Source organism: Pelophylax lessonae (assembly GCF_965119305.1).
Source record: "Pelophylax lessonae genome assembly, chromosome: 5".
Classification (NCBI taxonomy): Eukaryota; Metazoa; Chordata; class Amphibia; order Anura; family Ranidae; genus Pelophylax; species Pelophylax lessonae.
Genome location: NC_138772.1, coordinates 465,138,630 through 465,160,420, shown reverse-complemented (window position 1 = coordinate 465,160,420; position 21,791 = coordinate 465,138,630). Strand labels below are relative to the sequence as shown.

The 21,791-nt window shown below is 43.7% G+C and overlaps 1 protein-coding gene across 1 annotated transcript in view; it reads right to left on the bottom strand.

Moving 5' to 3' along the window:
• Positions 1 to 4,723: 4,723 nt before the first annotated feature.
• LRRCC1 (leucine rich repeat and coiled-coil centrosomal protein 1) overlaps positions 4,724 to 21,791 on the bottom strand; it is a 110,318-nt gene continuing 93,250 nt past the window's right edge. Inside the window, exon 19 of the mRNA XM_082258515.1 lies at positions 4,724 to 5,080. Within this exon, the coding sequence (XP_082114641.1) occupies positions 4,958 to 5,080 (123 nt within the window). The 3' untranslated portion in view covers positions 4,724 to 4,957. The remainder of the gene's footprint in view (positions 5,081 to 21,791) is intronic.

Below are 21,791 nucleotides of genomic sequence, written 5' to 3'. Positions count from 1 at the left end.
AAAAAATGTCTTTTTCTTAAAGAAAAAAAGTCTTGCCAGGACCAAAAGATCCCAGCAAGGAACTTAGGTCCTTACTCCTGACTAGACAGAAAAAAACTGATTCCCTGTAGCAGAGAGAGGGAGGATATACCCTCAGGGACTGCCCCTAAGGTGGAGCCAGAACGTTTTGTCTTTCTGCCTAGTCCTACTCCTGCGGAGACAACATAACCCAGCTCTTGAGAATCAAGAAGACTACGTCTGTCAATGAGCGATAGAGAAAACTAGTTACCAATGTCTGTGGCCAGCTTTAGAACTATCCCTAGCTGCTAGCGTCTAGATCTGTTTTTCTCTACCTATTTTCAGTCAAGGAACCCTTTAAAATGATGCGCAATCTCGAGGCACCCCAGTCTAAAATGTAAAAAATTAAGCTTACAATTAAGCCCCCACAACCTAGCTACATCCCTTCCTATCCTGTGCACCTGGCTCCGTACCTTTTTTCAGTCAAGGCACCCTTTCTATATAGGATCACATTATATACAGTATATATATATATATATATATATCACAGATCTCTATGGTCATTTCACAAGACCCTCCCCCCCACAGTTAGTAAACACTCCCCTAGGCTTACATTTAACCCTTTTGATCCCCCACTATGTTAACCCCTTCCCTGCCAGTGTCATTATTACAGTAACAGTGCATATTTTTAGCACTGATTACTGTAGTAATGTCACTGGTCCTCCCAAAAGTGTCAAAAATGTCAGGGGTCCAATCTGTCCGCCGCAATGTCGAAGTCCCGCTAAAAATTGCAGTTCGCTGCCATTACTAGTAAAAAAATAAATAAATAAAATAAAAATGACAAATCTTTCCCTTAGTTTGTAGATGCGATAACTTTTGCGCAAACCAATCAAAATGAGCTTATTGCAATTTTTTCTTTTACCAAAAATATGTAGCAGAATACAAATTGGCCTAAAAGGATGAAAAAAATTGGATTTTTTAATTTTTTTTTTTGTTTGGGGAATGTTATATAGCAGAGTGTGAAAAATATTGGTTTTTTTTTTTTTTTTTTTTCCAGAATTGTCGCCCTTTTGACAAAAAACAAAAATTGCACAGGTGATCAAATACCACCAAAAGAAGGCTCTATTTGTGGGGAAAAAAAGGACATCAATTTTATTTTGATACAGTGTCGCACGACTGCGCAATTTTCCATTAAAGTAATGCAGTGCCGAATCGCAAAAAATGGCCTGGTTATTAAGGGGGCCAATCTTTCCAGTCCAGAAGTGGTAAAATGATCCGCAATCTCGAGGCACCCCAGTCTAAAATGTAAAAAAACTAAGCTTACAATTTTTCATAATGCAGCAACATCTACACAAGCAGGGCACCCAATATTCTATCTAGGTGCTTTATTCTTACAAAGCAAATACACCTTTGCACACTGATACAGATTAGTATTCTAGTGTTTCTCTCACTCTCATTCAGCTAACAGGACCCTGATGTTGACTGAAAGGGGATTTGACTAGTCACATTTGTTGGCCAGTTTAGAGGCATGTTGCAAATTAATAAATTGTTTATGAAAAAAAAAATGCTGCAAATTTTAAAAAGCTTGATTTTGTTTTTTTTGTTTTTTACCCGCAATTTTCTAAGTTGGTGACAGGGTCTCTTGTGAGCATACGTTTGTATCAAAAACTGAAATGTAGGTGGACAGTGGAGTGCACATAGGTAGGGCCCATCACATTCAGAAAGTAAGAGATTGGTAAGTTGAATGGACATAGCTATAGATTTAGGCAGGAGGGCAAATTCCTAAGCGTTCACACTCATATTGAAAGATGTGTCCGGACATCAGTTGTAATTTTCTTCCTTGTACTCCAACAGTGGCAGAATGGAGTATAGCCAGTGAGGTCATTGGACACCTTTTTAAATTACTGGTTCAAGAGATGATTAAATGAGCTATTGTATTGTAAATGTGAACACAAGAACAGTGTGGGATTTTAAAATAACAAACATACACTGCATACTCACCTAGGTGGATGCTGCATCTATTGCCCACCGTCTCTACACTGAGAACTGAACAATCAAAGGCCGCTGATCACTCAGTTCTCATTTTTAGTGAGCAGAGACGGTCAGTCACCAGCTCTGTGCTCGGCCTCTCCTGTGCGCACTGGAGCACCAGGCTGTAGATGGTGTGGAAGTGTCAGGCTCAGGCTGGCATGCTGAGAGGCTGAGACAGCTGACGCTTAGGCATTTCAGTGGATCCCAACTATACAATCGAGATCCCTGCCGAGCCTGGACTGGCTGAGTGACATCAGCTGACAGCGGACTTTACCCCTTGGTTGGCTGAATCTGAGTTATAGGAGTGCAGAACTTTGACTCAAAGGAAAAATAGGGCCAAAAGATGGTTTGCCCTACTTCCTTTTAATTTGTTAAAGTACACATTAGGTTTAATTTAATACTTGTTTCTAAAAAGATTTTAAAGAACTAAAATTTCAGTGATTTAGGTCCAGTTCACACTAGGGTGATTTCTTCTGTGTTTGACATTATGCTGCAGCGCATGGCATTGGAAATCCCATTATTCTCAATTGTGCCAATTTATGTGTGTGATACATGGTGCAGTGTGATTTTTGAAAAGGTGCAGGTGCCTCTGGCATCTTGTGTTTTTTTTTTTCCAGATATTTGTACGGGTTACACTATGTATTCTGGGAAGTCTAAACTTCATTAGAAATGTATTGAAAGTGAAAAGGTGCAGGTACTTCTTTTGGTGCGGTGGTGCAGTTAGTTTTCAGACTCCTAGATTGCAATGGGAGCGCTTGAAAAACATAAGTACATGCATTTTTGGCAAGGTTTTGTGTTCAACAACCAGTTAGTCACCCAATCACACGCAGCCCAACTGTAACTGAGAGGTACAGTAAATTCATATCAGTGAAAATAAAAGTCCTTAGACAGGAAAAATCAATATCTTTAACCACTTCAACAAGTTTTACGGCGGCAGGTCGGCTCTGTCCCTGTGAAATGACGTACCTGTACTTCGCTTCGCGACACAGCTAGTGGGGGCATGCGCGCACCGATTGGCCACAGGGGGAGCCAATCAGTGAGTCCAGCGGACATGATGTCCACCAGGCACCCACGATCGCTCCCCATGGAGACAGAACGGCAGTCTGCCGAAGTAAACACGGCACACCGCTGTTCTGTTAGTGATGAACATAGGGATCCTGTGTTCCTGCATAGAAGGAACACAGGATCTCTGTGTTCATCCAGTGAGTCCATCCCCCACACAGTTAGAAAGCACCCCTAGGCACACTTTTTTTTTATTAGGAATGTTTTATTGCAGAAAGTAAAAAATGTGTCTGAATTGTTGCTCTTTTTTTGTTTATAGCCAACAAATAAAAACCACAGAGGTAATTAAATACCACCAAAAGAAACCTCTTTTTGTGGGGAAAAAAGGACACCAATTTTATTTGGGTACAGCGTCGCATGACTGCATAATTGTCAGTTAAAGTAACACAGTGCATTTCGCAAAAAATGGCCTGGTCATTAAGAGGGTAAAACCTTCCGGTCTTTAAGTGGTAATTCAAACAATTGATGTTTTGTGGACAGAGGTTTCATTCAACAGAGGCATTGTGTGTGCAATACTGTGCTTAACTGAAATTTGTTTTGAACTATTAGCACTTTTTTTTGCTTACATTTTCTGTCAAACTTCGATGTTCTTGGGTTGTTTCTCTCTCATTTTTCAAAAAGATTGCGAATTAAAAAGCCTCAAACCTTTTTAGTGAAAAATATTTATTAAAATAATAAATACAAAGTACAATTATATGTTTAAACAAAAAAGCGTTCTTTTGTTGGAGTCCACAGAGGGATAAAGGAAGTCTTTAACCTTCATGTAATACGCTTGCCTATTTGACAATGGTAAAAAACAAAACCTAAAAAACAAAATAAAAAACTGTAGGCCAGCCCAGGATAACCCTTCCATCAGCATTCTTCAGTTTTGTAGCAAAGCAGTACAGAGAGCATGATAATAAGGGGTGGGCCTGTGTCCCTCAATGAACTGCAAGATGAGGATTTTACTGAGAGTACAAAAACACAATTTTTTTTGGCCAATGAGGGAGACAAAGTCTTTCATCTTCATGATGTCCAGAAGCAATCCAGCTTAGGATGGGCAACACAGAAAATTAATGCTAACAGGCCCAGGAAAACAGGGAACTGCCTGTAGTTTAAAGAGTCATGTGAAGGAGCTTATGTCTGAGGTTGGCATCAGATTAGGCTGAAAAGTCCACCTGGTAGAACTTCGAGAACACGTGAACAGAAGATCAGGTGGAAAGCTAACAAAACTGGAAATAGTTGGTTGATGCTGAAAGACAATAAATTGCTCACAGATCTAGCAAAACTAGCCTTAACAGGAAAGGTTGGAACCCCATCCTTGAGAGCATAAGATGATGGTCTGAGCCTAGAGATGGTGGAACGAGAAGCTAGTGCTCCCTTTCAGGGACCATCCAGGATGATTTGGGACACTAAAAAGGGAAAAAAAAAAACTGACCTATTGGGAGTGGGGTCATCGTGGGCTGGCCTACAGTTTGTTTGCCAGGGTCCAATCCTCCTGTAGGCCACAGTATAACCCAAAAGGTGAAAGACTTTGTGTCCTTCAATGAATGAGAAAGAAAATAAAATATATTAATAAATTATATATTTATTTTTATTATAGCCAGTTATATGAGAACTCTTTAATAAGATAAACTTGTACTGATATAACTGCCATTGCTGACCTCATTAACATGCTAATTGCATGGTTATCGAAGGTTGAAGGACTTTGAAAGCCAGTTAACATGATAGACAGGCAAGCAGCATTTTCAGAAGGAGATCACAGCAATTGAAGTCTGCATACATATTTCCCTAATACAGGTTTCCTTTAAACTACTGACACACCTATAAACAGATGTAACTTTAGCCTGTTTAACAACATAACCTCTCCTGCCACTCTGTTGAAATGTTAGAAATGTTGCTGAATGTCACTTAATGCACCGGTGAGCCGCTTTATCTTTTCCTCCATGGCTTTCTTACTGTTAGCGGTTTCCTGCAAGAGATGCCGCATTTCCTCTTCTACTTGGTAAACCTGAAACAACAAAGTGTGCATTAGTGAGGCTGTTTGGCTTCTGGTCATATTAGAACACATTCTTGTTTTGTAGTTACCTATATTTTTATAATGTAACAAATTATATTATTTTTTAAGAGAAAATTCACATCAGTCCATTCTGCAAAGGGTCTTATGATTCTGATGCATTTACCATTCTCTTGTTTAGGAATGACATGACATGGAATGACATATGTGTCAGTTTAGATGTGTTAGTATTTTACGTCTAAAGATGCAGGTTCTAGAGGAGACATTCTGATCCCAGCTTCCTTGATTAGGCACTCACTCACAAAAAGCATGCAAGGCAAGCAATTCAAACTTTTTAGCTTGCACTGGCTGAATGCTTGCTAAGATCAGTGGATTACTAGGTAGTAAAACCATGATAAGTGTGACAGCCTCAGAGCCTTCACCAATAACAATGACAGTTATGATGTTTATTTTTTGACAGGTTCCCTTTAACCAGATCACTCAGTAACTATGAATGAATAAGAAATATTACTGTAAATGCAGAAGACAAATATTGAAATGTAAGCAAATAAAGACTGTGCCCACATGTGGTGGGATCAGAGAAAAATCACTAATATGACCGGTACAAAACTTTGGTAAAAGACCAAAGCCCAATGTTCTTTGCCTCCCACAACCCTTTCTGCTATTTGGGTTCCCATTGCTGGTATTGGTGAGAGAAATGGTGACCCTTTGCTGGCATCAGCGAGAGAAATGGTGCCCCATCGCTGGTACTAGCAAGAGGAATGGTGCCCCATTGTTGGTATTAGCGGATGGAATTATGCCCCATTGTTGGTATCAGTGAGAGGAATGGTGCCCCATTGTTGGTATCAGTGAGAGGATTGGTGCCCCATTGTTGGTATCAGTGAGAGGATTGGTGCCCCATTGTTGGTATCAGTGAGAGGAATGGTGCCCCATTGTTGGTATCAGTGAGAGGAATGGTGCCCCATTGTTGGTATCAGTGAGAGGAATGGTGCCCCATTGTTGGTATCAGTGAGAGGAATGGTGCCTCATTGTTGATATCAGTGAGAGGAATTGTGCCCCATTGTTGGTATCAGAGAGAGGAATTGTGCCCCATTGTTGGTATCAGTGAGAGGAATGGTTTCCCCCGTTGTTGGTATCAGTGAGAGGAATGGTTTCCCCCATTGTTATCAGTGAGAGGAATGGTTTCCCCGTTGCTGGTATCAGTAGGAGCAATGGTGCCCCATTGTTGGTATCAGTGGGAGGAATGGTGCCTGCTCATTGGTATCAGTGGGAGGAATAGGTGTTCCTTCATTTACTGTAAATCCCTATTCCTTGTATTAACATGGAAAAGGACAAAAAGAAATTTGGACTCATTGATCAGGCCTACTCAAAAAATGTGATCGACAAGGAAACAGTAGGTTGAGAAGGTTGAGAACCCCAGGATAGCAGACCCTCCTGGGCACCCTATTATCTCAGGGGTGGTATCACTCACTGAGAAAAACAGTGAATACATAGACAAAATATTACAACCCTTTGTCAGTAATCAATTTTCATATGTTAAAGACACTTTGCACTTACTGACCCTTTTACAAGATCGAACATTACCTGAAAATACAAAATTGATTACTTCAGATATAGAGGCTCTTTATTCCTCTATACCGCATAACAACGGTCTCCAGGTCTTCAAAATGGTTTTGGACAGTAGAGCCATAGGTAAACGTGCCCACAATGTCCTCATTGTCCACCTCTTACAATTTTTGCTGACACATAACAAAATTTATATACAAATGGCAAAAACTACTGCCAGGCCCAAGGCATTGCCATGGGCACTAAAGGTGCCCAAGCTTATGCCAATTTATTTATGGGCGATTGGGAAACCTGGCTGTTTGACAGGGGAGGAGGGGGGGGGGGCGTCGTCGGTGTGCCTGTCCAGGATTTTGTTCCGATATAGGTACATCAATGACGTCCTCATGTTTTGGTCAGGCAGTGAGTTGGAATTGAATGAATTTGTGGGCACCTTGGCCAATAACCCCTACAGTTTGAAATTCACATGCGAGTTTAATCGTAAACAAGTCACTTTTCTGGATTTGACACTCACATTGGATGACAAAGCCTCTGTTTCTACTAAATTGTTTAGGAAATCCACCGCCATTAACAGCTTGCTCCATGCTGGGAGCTTCACCCAAGAACACTAGTGAAAAAAATGTACCTGTTGGGCAATGTCTGAGGACCCGTCGGAAATGCACCAGCGGGGAAGATTAACAGGAAGTGAGAGTTCTAAAAAGGAGAGGTTACCATAAGAGATGGTCGACAGAGGCCTACAGAATAATAGAGCCAAAGACGGTTCGAGGGAATCCTTGATCTTTAGGAAGAAGGAGGGAGTTAAGGATTAACAGAACATAACTAGACTTAGTCTCCAATACACCCAGGTAGCAGACGAAGTCAGAAGAATTTGCTCCAGGTATTGGCCTTTTGGAGGAGGACAACTCTGTTGGCAAATTCATCTTGGGATATCCACAAATGGTGTACAGGAGGGCCCACTCTTTAAACAACCTCCTGGTGCACAGTGATATCTCATGGAAACTGATGGGTCACTCTACCAATGCGGGCATGACCAAATGTGGACATTGTGATATTTGCCAAAATATGATAGAAGGTGACACTTTGGAACTGTCATCAGGTAGGACCCCCGTTAGATGTAAAAAGAACCAAATGTGATACCATGGGGGTTATACATGTTATATTGTGCTCCTGTCACTCCTATATTGGAAAAACCACTAGAACTAGACATGTTTGTTTAGAGCGTAACAGAAACCCTCGATATTTTAAGTTTTGGGTCCTGGAGGTTGTTCCCCAGGACACCAGAGGGGTAATTTTGATCAGGTGGTTCTCCAACATGAGACCCAGTGGATTTGGCAACTGGATGCCACCAAACCACCAGGATTGAATGACAGTCTTTGTTTTGTATCTTTTTTGAATAGGGTTTTTTTTTGTTTTGCAAATATAAATGTAAATATTATATTATACAATAGAATACTCACTGGTTTATGTGTTGTAGGATTCATTTTGAATGGATGGGTATGAATATTTGATGCAAATTTGCTGAGATATACATTAGGCAGGCATGTCACCATGTGCATAAATATATTGAATATTTGTTCTCTTTTTTTTTACTTAGTATTTTTTTAATTGGTTAATTGGGGAAGATGCCAGTGGAGAGGGAGAGGTTGAAGATATGAGTTAAAGAGTGTAGGATAGAGTCAAAGGGTGACCGTAGTATTTGAGAAGGAACAGGGTCCAGGGGGCAGGAAGTTAGGTGGGCATTAGAAAAAATTTTAGTGACTTCCTCTACAGTAGTTGGGTTAAACAAGGGAAGTATTGATTGTGCAGGAGGACAAGGTGTGTAAGGTGAGGGAGATATCTGTAGTGTAAAGATCTCTTCACGAATTGTATCAATCTTATTTTTGAAGGGATTGGCAATCTCTTGGGCAGTGAGTAAGTTAGTGGGTGGAAGCAATGGAGGACAAAGTAGAGTGTTGAAGGTAGAAAAGAGTTGATGGGGACTGTGTGAGAGGGTGTTAATGAGAGTGATAAAGTAGGTCTGTTTGGCAGTGTGGAGGCAGGATTTTTGGAGGGCAGATTTATATTGGCTGAAATCTTGCTGAGACTTAGTTTTACACCACAGACGCTCAAGAGCGCGACTACGTTTTTTGAGGCTTCTGGTATTGTCTGTCTGCCAGGGTTGTAGCGGTCGGGGTCTGATTCTGTGTGTAGTGAGGGGGGCCAAAGCATCCAGGGTAGATGACAGTGAACTGTTGTAGACAGAAGTGGCCATGTTGGGGCAGGAAAGGGATGAGATTGTGTTGAAGAGACCATCTGTAACAGAAAAAAGAAGTGAAGGGTTAAGATGGCGAAGGTTTCTACAGGTAATTGTTCGGTAGTTGGAAGGTAAGGAGGAGGACAAGGAGAGACTGAAACTAATGAGGTGGTGATCAGAGAGATGGAATGGAATGTTGGAGAGGTTGCGAGGGGTGCATAGGTAGGAGAACATGAGGTCAAGGCTGTTGCCATTAGAGTGTGTAGAAGCATGTGTCCATTGTTTTAGGTCAAAAGAGGAGGTTAAGCTCAAAGGTAGCAGGAGTGTTAAGATTAACAGGGATGTTGAAGTCTCCAAGAATGATTGTGGGAATTTCAGAAGAGAGAAAGTAGGGTAGCCAGGCAGAGAAGTCATCAAGGAAGCCTGATACCGGTCCAGGAGGCCGATAGATCACAGCAGTTCTCAACGAAACTGGAAAAAATAGACAAATACAGTGAGCTTCAAATGAGGAGAGAGACAGAGAAGGGGTGGATGAAGAACCTGAAAAGTGCTTTGAGGGGAAAGCAGAATTCCAACCCCACCTCCTTTCCGTCCACTAGGCCTGGGAGAGTGAGTCCACGGGAGGCCACCTTGGGAGAGGGCAGAAGGAGAGTCAGATTCTTGAAGCAGGTCTCAGTAATTGCAAGCAGGTTGAAGGAGTTTGTGATAAATAGGTCATGGACAGAGGTGAGTTTGTTGCAAACAGAGCGGGCATTCCAGAGGGTGCAGGAGAAGGGGAGGTTGGCTCTAGGCAGAAGAGGAATAGAAACCAGATTGTGTGGATTTCGGCTGGTGTCAGAGGATAGGGGGTGAGGGGTATGGTTGCCAAAGGTAAATGATGGGGGTCCAGGATTTGGGGAAATATCTCCAGAGGTTAGGAGAAGCAAAAGGGCGAGGGAGGTGATATGGGAGTATGATTTATGAGGGGGGACACATCTCAATGTCCTGTAGGTTTTATTGGTGTGTGGGTTCAGAATCAGAGTTGATGAGTGCAGTATAAAGGTGAGGATAGGAGTGAGGGTGATATATACAAGCTGTGGGGCGGAGAAGAGGGGTAAAGGAGAGAAAGTTTTAGGAGAGAGGATGCAAACATGAGAAGGAGAATTAGGGATTGCATAATACAGGGTGGTGAGATTGAGAAGTAGACTGCATGTGAGATGGAAAAGTTGTATAGAGTCTCCGATCACCTGTAGTCTGTCTGTTGGCTTGCAGTTGTATGCTTTGTGCATTCGCTGAAGTGCTGAGCCGAAGTGCAATACTTAATCCAATATTAATACTTTATCCAAGATGATCGTTGCCAATGCAATCCCCGCTTGTGCAACCCCTGCCTGTGCTTCCCCTAGAAAGGGCTTGCATTTATACTGAGTTGGGTGGAGGTATTGCCAATTAATCCCCGAAGACAAGTAGCCCCCGAAGACAATCCATCCAGCGATCCAGGCACAGCCTGATCACCCGAAGTTCCAAGACATTGATCGGTAATCTGGACTTTTCCAGTGTCCAACAACCCTGAGCAGAGCTCAGTCCCATGACACCTCCCCACCCAGGCAGACTGGCATCCATGGTGACCGCTGTCCAAGAAAAAAGGAGAAAGGATTTTCCATGCCGAAGAGCTTGGAAACAAATCCACCAACCAGGGACCCCCTGGTTTCCCAGCGCAGGGAAGAACTCCCTTGGAAGGGACCCCGAATGGAACTATGCAAACTGAACCACTATGAAGGTAGATATCATCAGGCCCAGCACCCGCATGCAAGTCCGGAGGGAGGGCCACCTGCTGGACAGCAGTAGATGAAACTCAGCATGCAACTTCTGGAGATTGTCCAGAACAAGGAACACTCTGGCTTGTGCTGAATCCAGAGTCAGACCCAAATAATCCAATTCTTTGGATGGAATCAGAGCAGACGTCTGGTAATTCAGAGGCCAACCGAACCCTTCAGGGTCTGTATAGTGATCCCTACGTCACCCAACAGGGCAGCAGAGGACTCTGCTCACAAGGGGAGGTCATCCAGGGATGGGAGGTCATCCAGGGAGCCCAGTACCGCAATCCCCCGCTGACATAGCAATGCCAGAACCAGGCTAACACTGTGTAAAGACCCGAGGAGCAGAGGTGCGACCCAAGGGCAACACCACAAAGTGGCAATGCTCCTTTCCTGCAGAAAAAACGGAGGAAGTGCTAGTGTCGGGGACAGAGTGGAATGTGTAGGGAAGCATTCTTGATGCCAAGAGAGGCATAAAGTCCCTGATGAAGGGATGCCACCACCATAAGAATGGACTCCATTCTGAACTTCTGTACCTGCACAAGCAGATCAGAGCCCTAAGGTCCAGAAGTGGATGAACCTAGCCCTTGTCCTTTGGGACAAGAAACAGGTTTGAATAAAAAAAAAAAAAAAAAAAACCATGCCGATGCCTGAAGCAACAGGTCATGCACCGCCCCAAAAGGAGCTTGCAAACGGTCCGGGACACACATTGGTAGGGAGAACCTTTCCGGAGGGCAAGAACGAAACTAAAAATGGACAATATCCTTCGTGGACCCATTGGTTTATTTAACAACGAGGTCCACATGCCCGGAAACCAGCACAAAATGCCCAACCAGGTGGGGCCGCACCTTAAAGCTGAAGAAACATTGTCTATGGGTCTAGATAAAAAAATCCTGCACTTGACCTGCTAGACTAGGGCCCCTTGGAGGACTTAAAATCTTTTGTGGGCTGAGCTAGACAGGCCACATCTGCAAGGAGGTTCTCTTTTCTTCCCAGACAGTGAAAGAAAGATACGCCCCCCCCCCCCCCGTGAGACTTTCAACGATATCATCCAAGGTAGTCCAAAATAGGCAAGCACCTTGAAGGGGTAAGGCAGTCAGAGTTTTTTTTAGAGGTCTGGACTGCAGACCAACACTGAAGCCACAATACAAGCCTAAGCCCACTGCTGAAACAGATAGCTTAGAAATGAGGGGAGCCCTGTCCAAAGAGGCATCTCAGACAAACTGCAGCCCCTAGACCAACTGGTCCGCCTCTCAGCCAAGGCAGGGAGAACCTGCTCACCCTCTGGGTCACAGCGCAAAATCGAAGCCCACTCAGTTAAAGTTTGTGACACTAGGGCAAAGGCCAGGGCCAACCTAAATGCCATGCTAGCAATAGAGAGCATAATGAGGCCACAGCCACCACCTTCCGGTCAGCTGGATCCCTAATGGCCGGAGATTCCTCTATCAAACATGGGTGCCAATACAACCCGAGGACAGGGGGGTCCCCCACTGGTAGAACTGTCCACTTCTGAAGTAGCGACTCCAGAAAGGGGTACCTCACAGCAAGGCATGTAGGAACCACTAGAGGGCATTTTGGACACTCCCATGCAAAATAGACAAATTTGTCAAAATAGGAAGGATAAAGGAAACATGAGGGGGGGGGGGATCATCCTCATAATCTCCCACAGAGGGGGCCACAAAAAGAGCCCCCCCCTCCCAAAGGGGGGCCATCCGCCACAAGTGCCTCTCTGGTGTGGGTAGTCCCACAGGCAGAATTCCCCTTAGGGCCTCATAACACCTACATGGAAAGGCGCCCTTAGCCTAATGGTGGCTACAGCCGCCAGTGACCCAGACCATCCCTACAGCACCGCCCCTCCAGAAGGAGGGGCCCGGCTTGGCCGCACAGCCTAAATATTTGTACACCTGGGCAAGTGCGCAGACTGAGGAGACCTGAAATGATTACAGGAGTGCTTTCAGCAGCCAGGCCGTCAAGAGGGCAGGGCAGATGTTGGCCATGGAGAGTGGTAGCTTCAGCCCCTCTAATTGGGCTGCCACACAGAGCGTCCTGCTGGTAGGCCGAAAAGCCGTGGCCTCAATTACCGGGACCCACGAAGCCCGGTCATCCACTCCCCAGGCCTATCAGCAGAAAAGGTAAGCCCAAGGGAGATCCCCCCCAGCACAAACAATTTCAAGGGACAGTGTGCCGCTAGATAACCAGGCCAGGGGGACACAGTCCAACAAGTACAACACATCTGTCTACTGCGCTTAGAGGTGGGCTCCACAAAGGTATCACTCTAGGCTCTTAATCTTGTAAAATCCAGATAACTGCCACCTTGCTGCCCTCTCAAGCCTGGTGATGTCTGTATACACTAGAATTAGGAAATAGACAGAGGGCTCACCGGCCTAGTCCATTATCCTCAATAAAAATGGCTTTATTTGATAAAATGTCATACTCACAAACCTATGCTTGTCAAAGGCACATCAACTCGATATAGTTATAACATCCAGAGTCTTGCATAACAGATGTGACGTCCTCAGTTCGACTTTTTGATGCGTTTTGAGGCCTCGCCTCTTCCTCAGAGCAAACTAAACCGTATCTCAACGTTTCTATTTATCAAATCAAACATGATAAAAAGGGGGTGTGATCTAGGGCTAGCTCCTCCTTAGTGGGTGTACATTCCCATGGTATCAACCCACGCAGCGTTGCCGTGTAACCTCAAAACAGTCAGTGAGTAAAAACATAGTTAGAACACCATAAAGAAATTTTTTTAAACCCAATAACACCTTGGTGCCATGAATATTCTTACCCTTAAACATCATGGAGGAGGATATGTATGGAGATAGGTGCCCACAAATGATGCGTTCCTCCCAAAAAGGGGGGGGGGGAGATTGAAGTGTATCACGTCTGCCGCCCAGTATCTATGGTGAGCCATGGCAGATATCCAATCTGGCCAGGGGGATGCTATGGGCATCTACATCTACCTCATCCAGGGGTGATCCAGTGGGGTCTCACAAGATGGCAGGACTCCAAAGCGGCTGGAACACACGCAGCCACAACTAGGAAGTGCGGCCGCGACCTGCGTTCCAAACTACTGGCGACGGTTTCGCCTGCGTCACTTCCGGGCTATTGGCATCATTACTTCCGCCCTTACTCTAGTCCTAACCACAAGCGCCTGGTGCGCTCCGCAATGGGATGCACAGCAGCAAGGGACACCACACTCTGCCACCCCACCAGGAAAGTGCACGCCAACCAAAATGGACCTCCCACTAAGAAAACACTGAATGTCACCAAAACGGGAGGCCCATAAAGCAATGCACAGAATCTACTCGGTACAGCCAACAAAGCATGTACATGCAGGAAAGTCTATTCAGGGGGAGTATTTTCACAGCCATATAGTACAAAGTGTGGCGACCCTATCTCATGATATCAGTAGACTGATTTCTGTTATCTCAAAGCACCAATGCGTCCTTATGTCAGTTTTCCATTTTGGCCATCCCAACTTATATGGTAAAACTATCATGATTTCATGCATGGCCTACTGCGTAAATACACAACATACATGCAAAGCCTGAATATCTTTAAATAGCTACAATATGCATCAAGGAGCATCTTGGGTGAAAAACATAAATAGTAATACATCTATGCAATGATCAAGGTTAAATAAAACAAAATTATAGAATTAAAACTGTGGACATAATCGCCACCATAAATGTAAAAAACAACACTGCATGATTAATTGGTTTAAAATTAGAATTACCCACAGTGCATGTGGAAAAAGCAGCCCACAACCCCCCAGGGAGTATGCAAAAGGGTGGGATGCACCAACTTGAATTGGGGAGCAGCAACTAGAACTCCCTGAACTTGGGGAGAAGAAAATGAAATGTATATGTGCTAGTGCCCTCTAAATGTTCACAATATAACATAAAATTACGCCCCGATCCAGGATGGGGTCTGTCGCGGCTGACCTAACGTGGAACTGTGGTCTGCGCATGCTCACTGGCCAGACTGGGGTGACCACTAGATCTAGAATATGTAGCCCGTCTGGCAGTTGATTGTAGATCTCGCAGGAAAAAATAAAAAAAACAGGAGAAAAAAATAAATATTTAAAAAGGAAAAACATTGCCAGGACAAGAGATTCCAGCAGGGAACTAGGTTTTTATTCCTGACTAGGCATAAAAAAAATGGAGTACCTATAGCAGAGGGGGGGGGGGGAAGAGTATACCTCCTGAGACTACCCATAGGCGTTGTCAGGTTCTTTTTCTGCCTAGTGTCCTCCTGTAGGGAGCAGTATAACCCAATGATTAAGAATCCTAAGGAGCTGTGTCCGTCAACGAAAGAGAAACCTGTCTCAGAGTAAAGAGTACCTTCAAACAAGGCAATTAACTGAATTATACTTACCTTGGAAGTCAATTAGGCTAACATTGAACGCTGACCAGCAAGTATGTGTAATCATGTACAACTTACTCTAAGGCTCAATGTACACTGGGCTTCAAAAAAATGCCAGTTCCCTTTGCAGAAAAAAACAAATACTCATATAGAGCGTTTTCTGTACAAAGTTTGGACGAGTTTTTCGTTTTTTCTGCTAGTAAGCTGCAATCAGAAACGCAAACCAGAAGGGTTTTTTTCCTTCTTCTAAACGTTGCACTTAAAATATGCCTGTAATCGTCCTAATGTACATGGACACATAGGATAACATTGAGCTGCTTCTACAGGCAGAACACAAAACTCCTGTAGAAGCTGCGATTTTTAAACCAGTGTGCATGGAGCCTCCTAAGTTGTAAGGACATTAGAATTCCCTCAGTAGTTCTGTAAACATTGATAAAGGTCTTTATTCCAAGGTGAATCATTATATCTCATAATTCACTGCATGGTTTATTTCTTTTGATGAGCCAGCAGACAAGATAACGCAATGGCACAAACACACTCCCTACTCATCAAAGGGATGCATTTGGTGTATTGTGCTGGGTTAAAAGTGTCCTTTAATTATTCATTCCAACATGATTTCATATAGTTTTAATGTTAAAACTTTAAAAGTCTAAATACAGTATCTACCAGTGTGAATCTTAGGTTTGAAAACTTCAGTCCAAGTTTGATATTTTAACAAGCTTACTTTTGAACCAAAAGATTGATGTCAGTTTTACACTTTAATCTGCTTTCAGAGTCCTCCCTTTGAAACACAAGGATGATCCGCTCTCAGCAGGGGTGACGAGGTGCAATTACAGAAGATGTAGATACACACAGAGCTTGTGCACAATATAAATAAAGGCATGCACAAGGGGCTAAGCAGCTTGCTACTTCTGTAGAAATACATATCAAAATCAACTGAAATAAAAACTCCAGAATAGAAAAATAAAGCAAAGGGTGCTGTATATTATAATTTCAAAAGCCAAAAAAAGTCTAGAACTTCTTTTTACAACTCAGAAGAAAAACAGTTAAGAAAAATCCATGAAAGTGCCATACATCATCAGCACATCTTTTCACAAGTCCTATTCACACAGTTTTAAAATAGTTAATTTATTATAGAATACAGTAAAAGAGGCCTTTTGAAGGCAGGTGACAGAACGCATGGGTATACTACCATTACCATTACAGCGCTGTTATGGGTAAACCATTTTACTTTCGACATGAGTAAAATTATTTTCATAAATTAATTATGTAGAATTAAAACTAAAAACCTGACAAATAATTCTAATTTATTAAGATGAAGATCAATGTACAAATTGTAGCAAACAAATCATTTACATTAACCTTTTGTGGATTTTAACTGAAATTAGATTTTTCAATAAACATGATTAAGTCTTCAGTGATTTAGGTCTTTCCCCAATCTGATCTCTAGTCCCCAAGTGATCATTTCCTTAAACCCATTAAGCTCAGAATATCGTACAAAAAATACCGCTTTTGAAGCGAACGTACAACAATCTGATTGTTAGTACACAGCTTTCATACGAAATTTTCCGATGGGACAAACATGAAAAATAATTTTCTCATATGATACCAGATAGTACGATTTTTGTTTAACCAGTACAGTTTTCGTTCGAAAATACAATACAAATACATTACATCACTTCTGAATTTTTTTTTCTGTCGTACGAGAATTTTTGTATTTTAGTAACTGAGCTGTTTTTGATATGAAGGCTAGCATGCAAAAAAAAAAAAAAAAAAAAAAACACATGATCATTCGTCCAATAATCTCATTGTGTGAACTAGGCTTAAAATTCAATCTGAGCAGTGTGACAGACTTTACAGCACTTAGTTTTAAATAGCTGACATAACTACAATGTAAATGGCAGTATAATGAACTCTTCCAATTGATCTCTTCTGCATAGTAATAGTAAATTCTCAAGATCCTTACATGCAGTACTGGGTTAGCCAAAAACGGCAAAAAAACGGTAGGAAATTAAAAATGTTGGCAATACCTTTCACTGGCTGAGTATATTCTGAGGTGCAAGTTTCAAAAACAGATTCCCTCTCCAGGCATGGTTTCATGGTTCACTTCTTTTTTTTTCCAAACAGTGAGTTTATTGAAAACTTTAGTGCAGTACAATTAAAATAGCTCAGTAAAAGAGAATCTGAAGAAGTACAACAATACACACAGTGTACAGTAAATAGAGATGGGCAACAACCAAAATGCAGGTACACAGAGTACAACCGGTTAGTGCTAGCCAATATAGGTCGGTAGTGGTGCATGAAGATAAACAAAGACAGAAACCATGTAAGGCGGCCAGTGTTCAGAACAAACTTATACATTAGTGTCTGGACAACTCACCCACCTGTCCCAAATTTTATCAAACTTGGCGGGACATCCCCTGTGTTTATAGAGCAATTTGTGAAAGGGAATATTGGTATTTACCTCACGTATCCACCTAGCCAAGGTTGGGGGATCACTGCGCATCCAAGTCCTAGCTATCAGTTTCCTAGCCACAAACAGCGTCTCCTGCAAGAATATGGACATAAACTTATTCATATCCCCATCAGGGTATATACCTAGGAGACACTGCTTGGGGTCCAGTTGCAGTTGTTATGTAGAAAGGCTACCACCTGTTGCCAGTAGCCCCGGAGCTGTGAACAACTCCAGAGCAAGTGGAAAAGGTGCCTCCAGCCGCCTGGCACATTGGACAGACAGGATCCCAATCAGGTTGGTATCTGGACATCCGAAGGGGTGTGAGGTAGGCCTGATGTATAATAAATGTCTGGGTAAGTCTATCAGACAATTTCGGGGACACCTTCTGACAGGTCTCTAGTGCCTCCCCCCACTCCTCATCCTCAATAGGTCCCACATCCCGGGTCCAGCGAGTCTTAAGCCCGTAAGCTATCTCAGTGGAGGAGGGCTTGTGAAGTTCGGCATAGAAAAGGGAGATCAAGTGGGCAGGCTCCTGGCACTTGATCAACTCCAAGAGCAACACAGATTCAAGGTTAGGCGGAGCTGTCGAAAACTGGGTGCGGAACGCGTGGGCCAGCTGTAAATATCTATAGTGCATATGGGCTGGGAGAGAAAACTGCTCCCGCATGTCAGCGTAAGACCTTAGGGCGCCCCCCGCCAGGATATGTTTCAGGAAGAATACACCCCGGCCGCTCCACAATGAGGAGTCAGGAAGCATACAGAACTCCTGAAGTAACTTGTTGTGCCACAAGGGGGTTAAATCATGGAGGGAGGGGCCCTGCAGTCTGTGCATCACCACTTCCCAAACCCGGCTGTAATGAAAGATCAGGGATTTAGGGTCCAACCTCTCCTCCATCCCTCTGGTGCCCCGCAGTATGACAGTCAACAGGTCTCGAGAGTGGCAGGTCCAACTAGGGCACAAAAGGGTTAGAAACCGTTCCCTATCAGTCTTGTCTATGTGAAATAACTGGGAGAGCTGCGACGCCAGATAGTAGAGATTGAAATCAGGGAGCGCCAGGCCGTCCAAGTCCGTCGGGTTCTTAAGTTTCCTCCAAGAGATCTTATGCCTACTCAATCCCCAAACAAAGGCCTTGAGAAGGGACTCCAGTTGTTTGAAGTGTTTCAGGGCTAAATATACAGGGGAATGCCACACAATGTACAGTACTTTAGGGAGAAGGACCATTTTAATCAGGTTTACTCTGCCCATGACCCCTAATGGTAATTTAGACCATACCTGGATTTTAGACTTTATCAGGGGGAACAGGGGTTGGACATTGTCTGTGACATAATCCTGTGGGCATGTCGTAACTTGGACCCCCAAATACTTAAAGCGGGGAACACATTTAAGGGCGGGGTTCGTAGGGATCACAGCGGAAGGGGTACCATCGATAGGAAGAATTTGTGATTTATCCCAATTAATCTGGAGGCCCGAAAAGCTCCCAAATCGCTCTATGAGGGAAAGGGCTGTCAACAGAGAGTCGTCCAGGTCCTCCAGATAGAGCAGGGTATCATCGGCATACATACTGATCTTTTCCGTAAGGGAACCTCTGCGAAATCCGCGGATATCAGGGTGGTCCCTAATGGCAATAGCCAAGGGTTCCGCCACCAGGGCATAAAGCAGAGGGGACAAGGGACACCCTTGGCGGGTGCCCCTAGACAGAGGAAACTCATACGAAGTCCAACCATTAGCCAGAACTTTCGCAACCGGAGCATTGTATAGCAACTGTACCCAACGTATAAATTTGGGTCCAAAGCCATATCTCCCGAGGCATGCCCACAAGAAGGACCATTCCACCGAGTCAAAGGCTTTGGCCGTGTCCAGAGTCACCACCACCCTCCTGCCCGAGTTGTCATGTTCAGCTTGGAGGTTCATGAACAATCTACGTAAGTTAAAGGAGGTGTTTCTACCCGGCATAAAGCCCGCCTGGTCGGGGTGGACAAGTGTAAGTATTACTTGGTTAAGGCGGAGAGCTAGGATCTTGGCAAGAATCTTTACATCTACCTGGAGGAGGGAAATAGGACGATACGACTCCGGAAAGTGGGGATCCTTGCCCGGTTTAGGGATCAACACTATTAGCGCCTCTCTCATAGAGGGGAGCAACTCCCGATCCTCATAGAGCTGATTAAAAAGGGCAAGTAGTTTGGGTAACAGGAGTTCAGAATATTGGGCGTAAAACTCCACCGGGAGTCCGTCTAGACCCGGGGACTTTGATCTGGGAAATCTGGACACGGCCTCCGCAATCTCGCCCTCGGTGAGGATCGCGACCTGTTCAGGAGACAACTTCGGGAAATCTACTGTCTGTAGGAATGAATGCATGTCCGAGTGGTCAGTAGGAGCCCTGGAAGTGTAGAGGTCACTAAAGAACGTACGGAACCTGTCCGCGACCCACGGAGGGTCAGTCAAGGGGGCACCAGAGTCCGCTTCATGGTTCACTTCTATACCCATGAGTACAATGGACATAAAAAAATACAAAGCTCATAAAAATCAACAGAAAACAAGGCAAAATTAAATGGGGGAAAAAAAAAACACGGATGTATAGGGCAGGGATGTTCTTTACAAATGATTGCAGGCAATAAACACATCTCTGCTTAAAGTAGAACTATAGGCAAAACTTTTTTTTTTTTTTTGGATAGAGCAAGGAAGGGTTATGTGTCCCATTTCGGAGATTTCCCTTCACTTCCTGTCCCATAGCCAAACAGGAAGCGAGAGGAAATCTCTGCAAATTAAGGGAAATCCTCTTGGGGGGAAATTAAGGGAATCCTCTTGGGGACTCCCAGGTCACCATAATCAATGATCTCATTGGAAAATTTCCCCCCTAGCACAACCCAAAATGTTGGATTTTTTACTTTCACTTTTAATGATAATGGTAAAAAGGACAAATCGAGAGGATGAATCTCAATAAGGGGGGCACAGACAGCAATACAAACTGACAAGGGTTCTAATCCCCCCCCACCCCACTCTATCCAAAACAAAACAAAAAAAAAACAACTGGATTTTTGACTTGCCGTAAAATCCTTTTCTCTGAAGTTCATTGACAGACGCAGCTCCATATTCTTCTTCACCATTGGATTATGCTGCCTCCTACAGGAGTAGGACACTAGGCAGGAAAAATCCTTACCACGCCTATGGGGCAGTCCCTGCAGGCATACACCCGCTCACTCTGCTATAGGATTCAATTTTGTTGCAAGCAGTGTTTCGAAGAAAAAACCCCATCCCACTCAGAAACAGAGGGGCGGGTGCTGCGTCTGTCAATGAATTTCAGAGAAAAGGATTTTACCGTAAGTCAAAAATCCAGTTTTTTCTATCGTTCATTGACAGAGGCAGCTCCATATTCTTCTTGTCTATTGGGACGTTCCAAAGCAGTATTTGCATGAGGGGTGGGAAAACAATGCAGAAAAGAACGTAATTCCCCAAAGGCTAATCTTAGCCAACCAGTAAACATGGAGCTCAACTAGGAACAACTGGAGCTCACCTAGAAATCATACACCCTCAAAGAGAAAATTATCTTTTGAACAGCAGCCTGCAAAACCTTGCGGCCATAAGGAGCATCCGCGGATGCAAACACAGCTACAGTTGGGCAAAAAAGTATTTAGTCAGAGACCAATTGTGCAAGTTCTCCCACTTAAAAAGACGAGGCCTGTCATTTTCATCATAGGTATACTTCAATTATGAGAGACAAAATGAGGGAAAAAACATTTTTTTTAGAAAATCACATGGTCTGATTTTTAAAGAATTTATTTTCAAATTATGGTGGAAAATAAGTATTTGATCAATAACAAAAGTTCATCTCAATACTTTTGTTATATACCCTTTGTTGGCAATGACAGAGGTCAAATGTTTTCTGTAAGTCTTCACAAGGTTTTCACACATTGTTGAGGGTATTTTGTTCCATTCCTCCATGCAGATCTCCTCTAGAGCAGTGATGTTTTGGGGATGTCGCCGGGCAACACGGACTTTCAACTCCCTCCAAAGGTTTTCTATGGGGTTGAGATCTGGAGACTGGCTAGGCCACTCCAGGACCTTGAAATACTTTCTACGAAGCCACTCCTTCATTGCCCGGGCGGTGTATTTGGGATCAGTGTCATGCTGAAAGACCCAGCCCCGTTTCATCTTCAAATGCCCTTGCTGATGGAAGGAGGTTTTCACTCAAAATCTCACGATACATGGCCCCATTAATTCTTTCCTTTGCGCAGATCAGTCGTCCTGGTCCCTTTGCAGAAAAACAGCCCCAAAGCATGATGTTTCCACCCCCA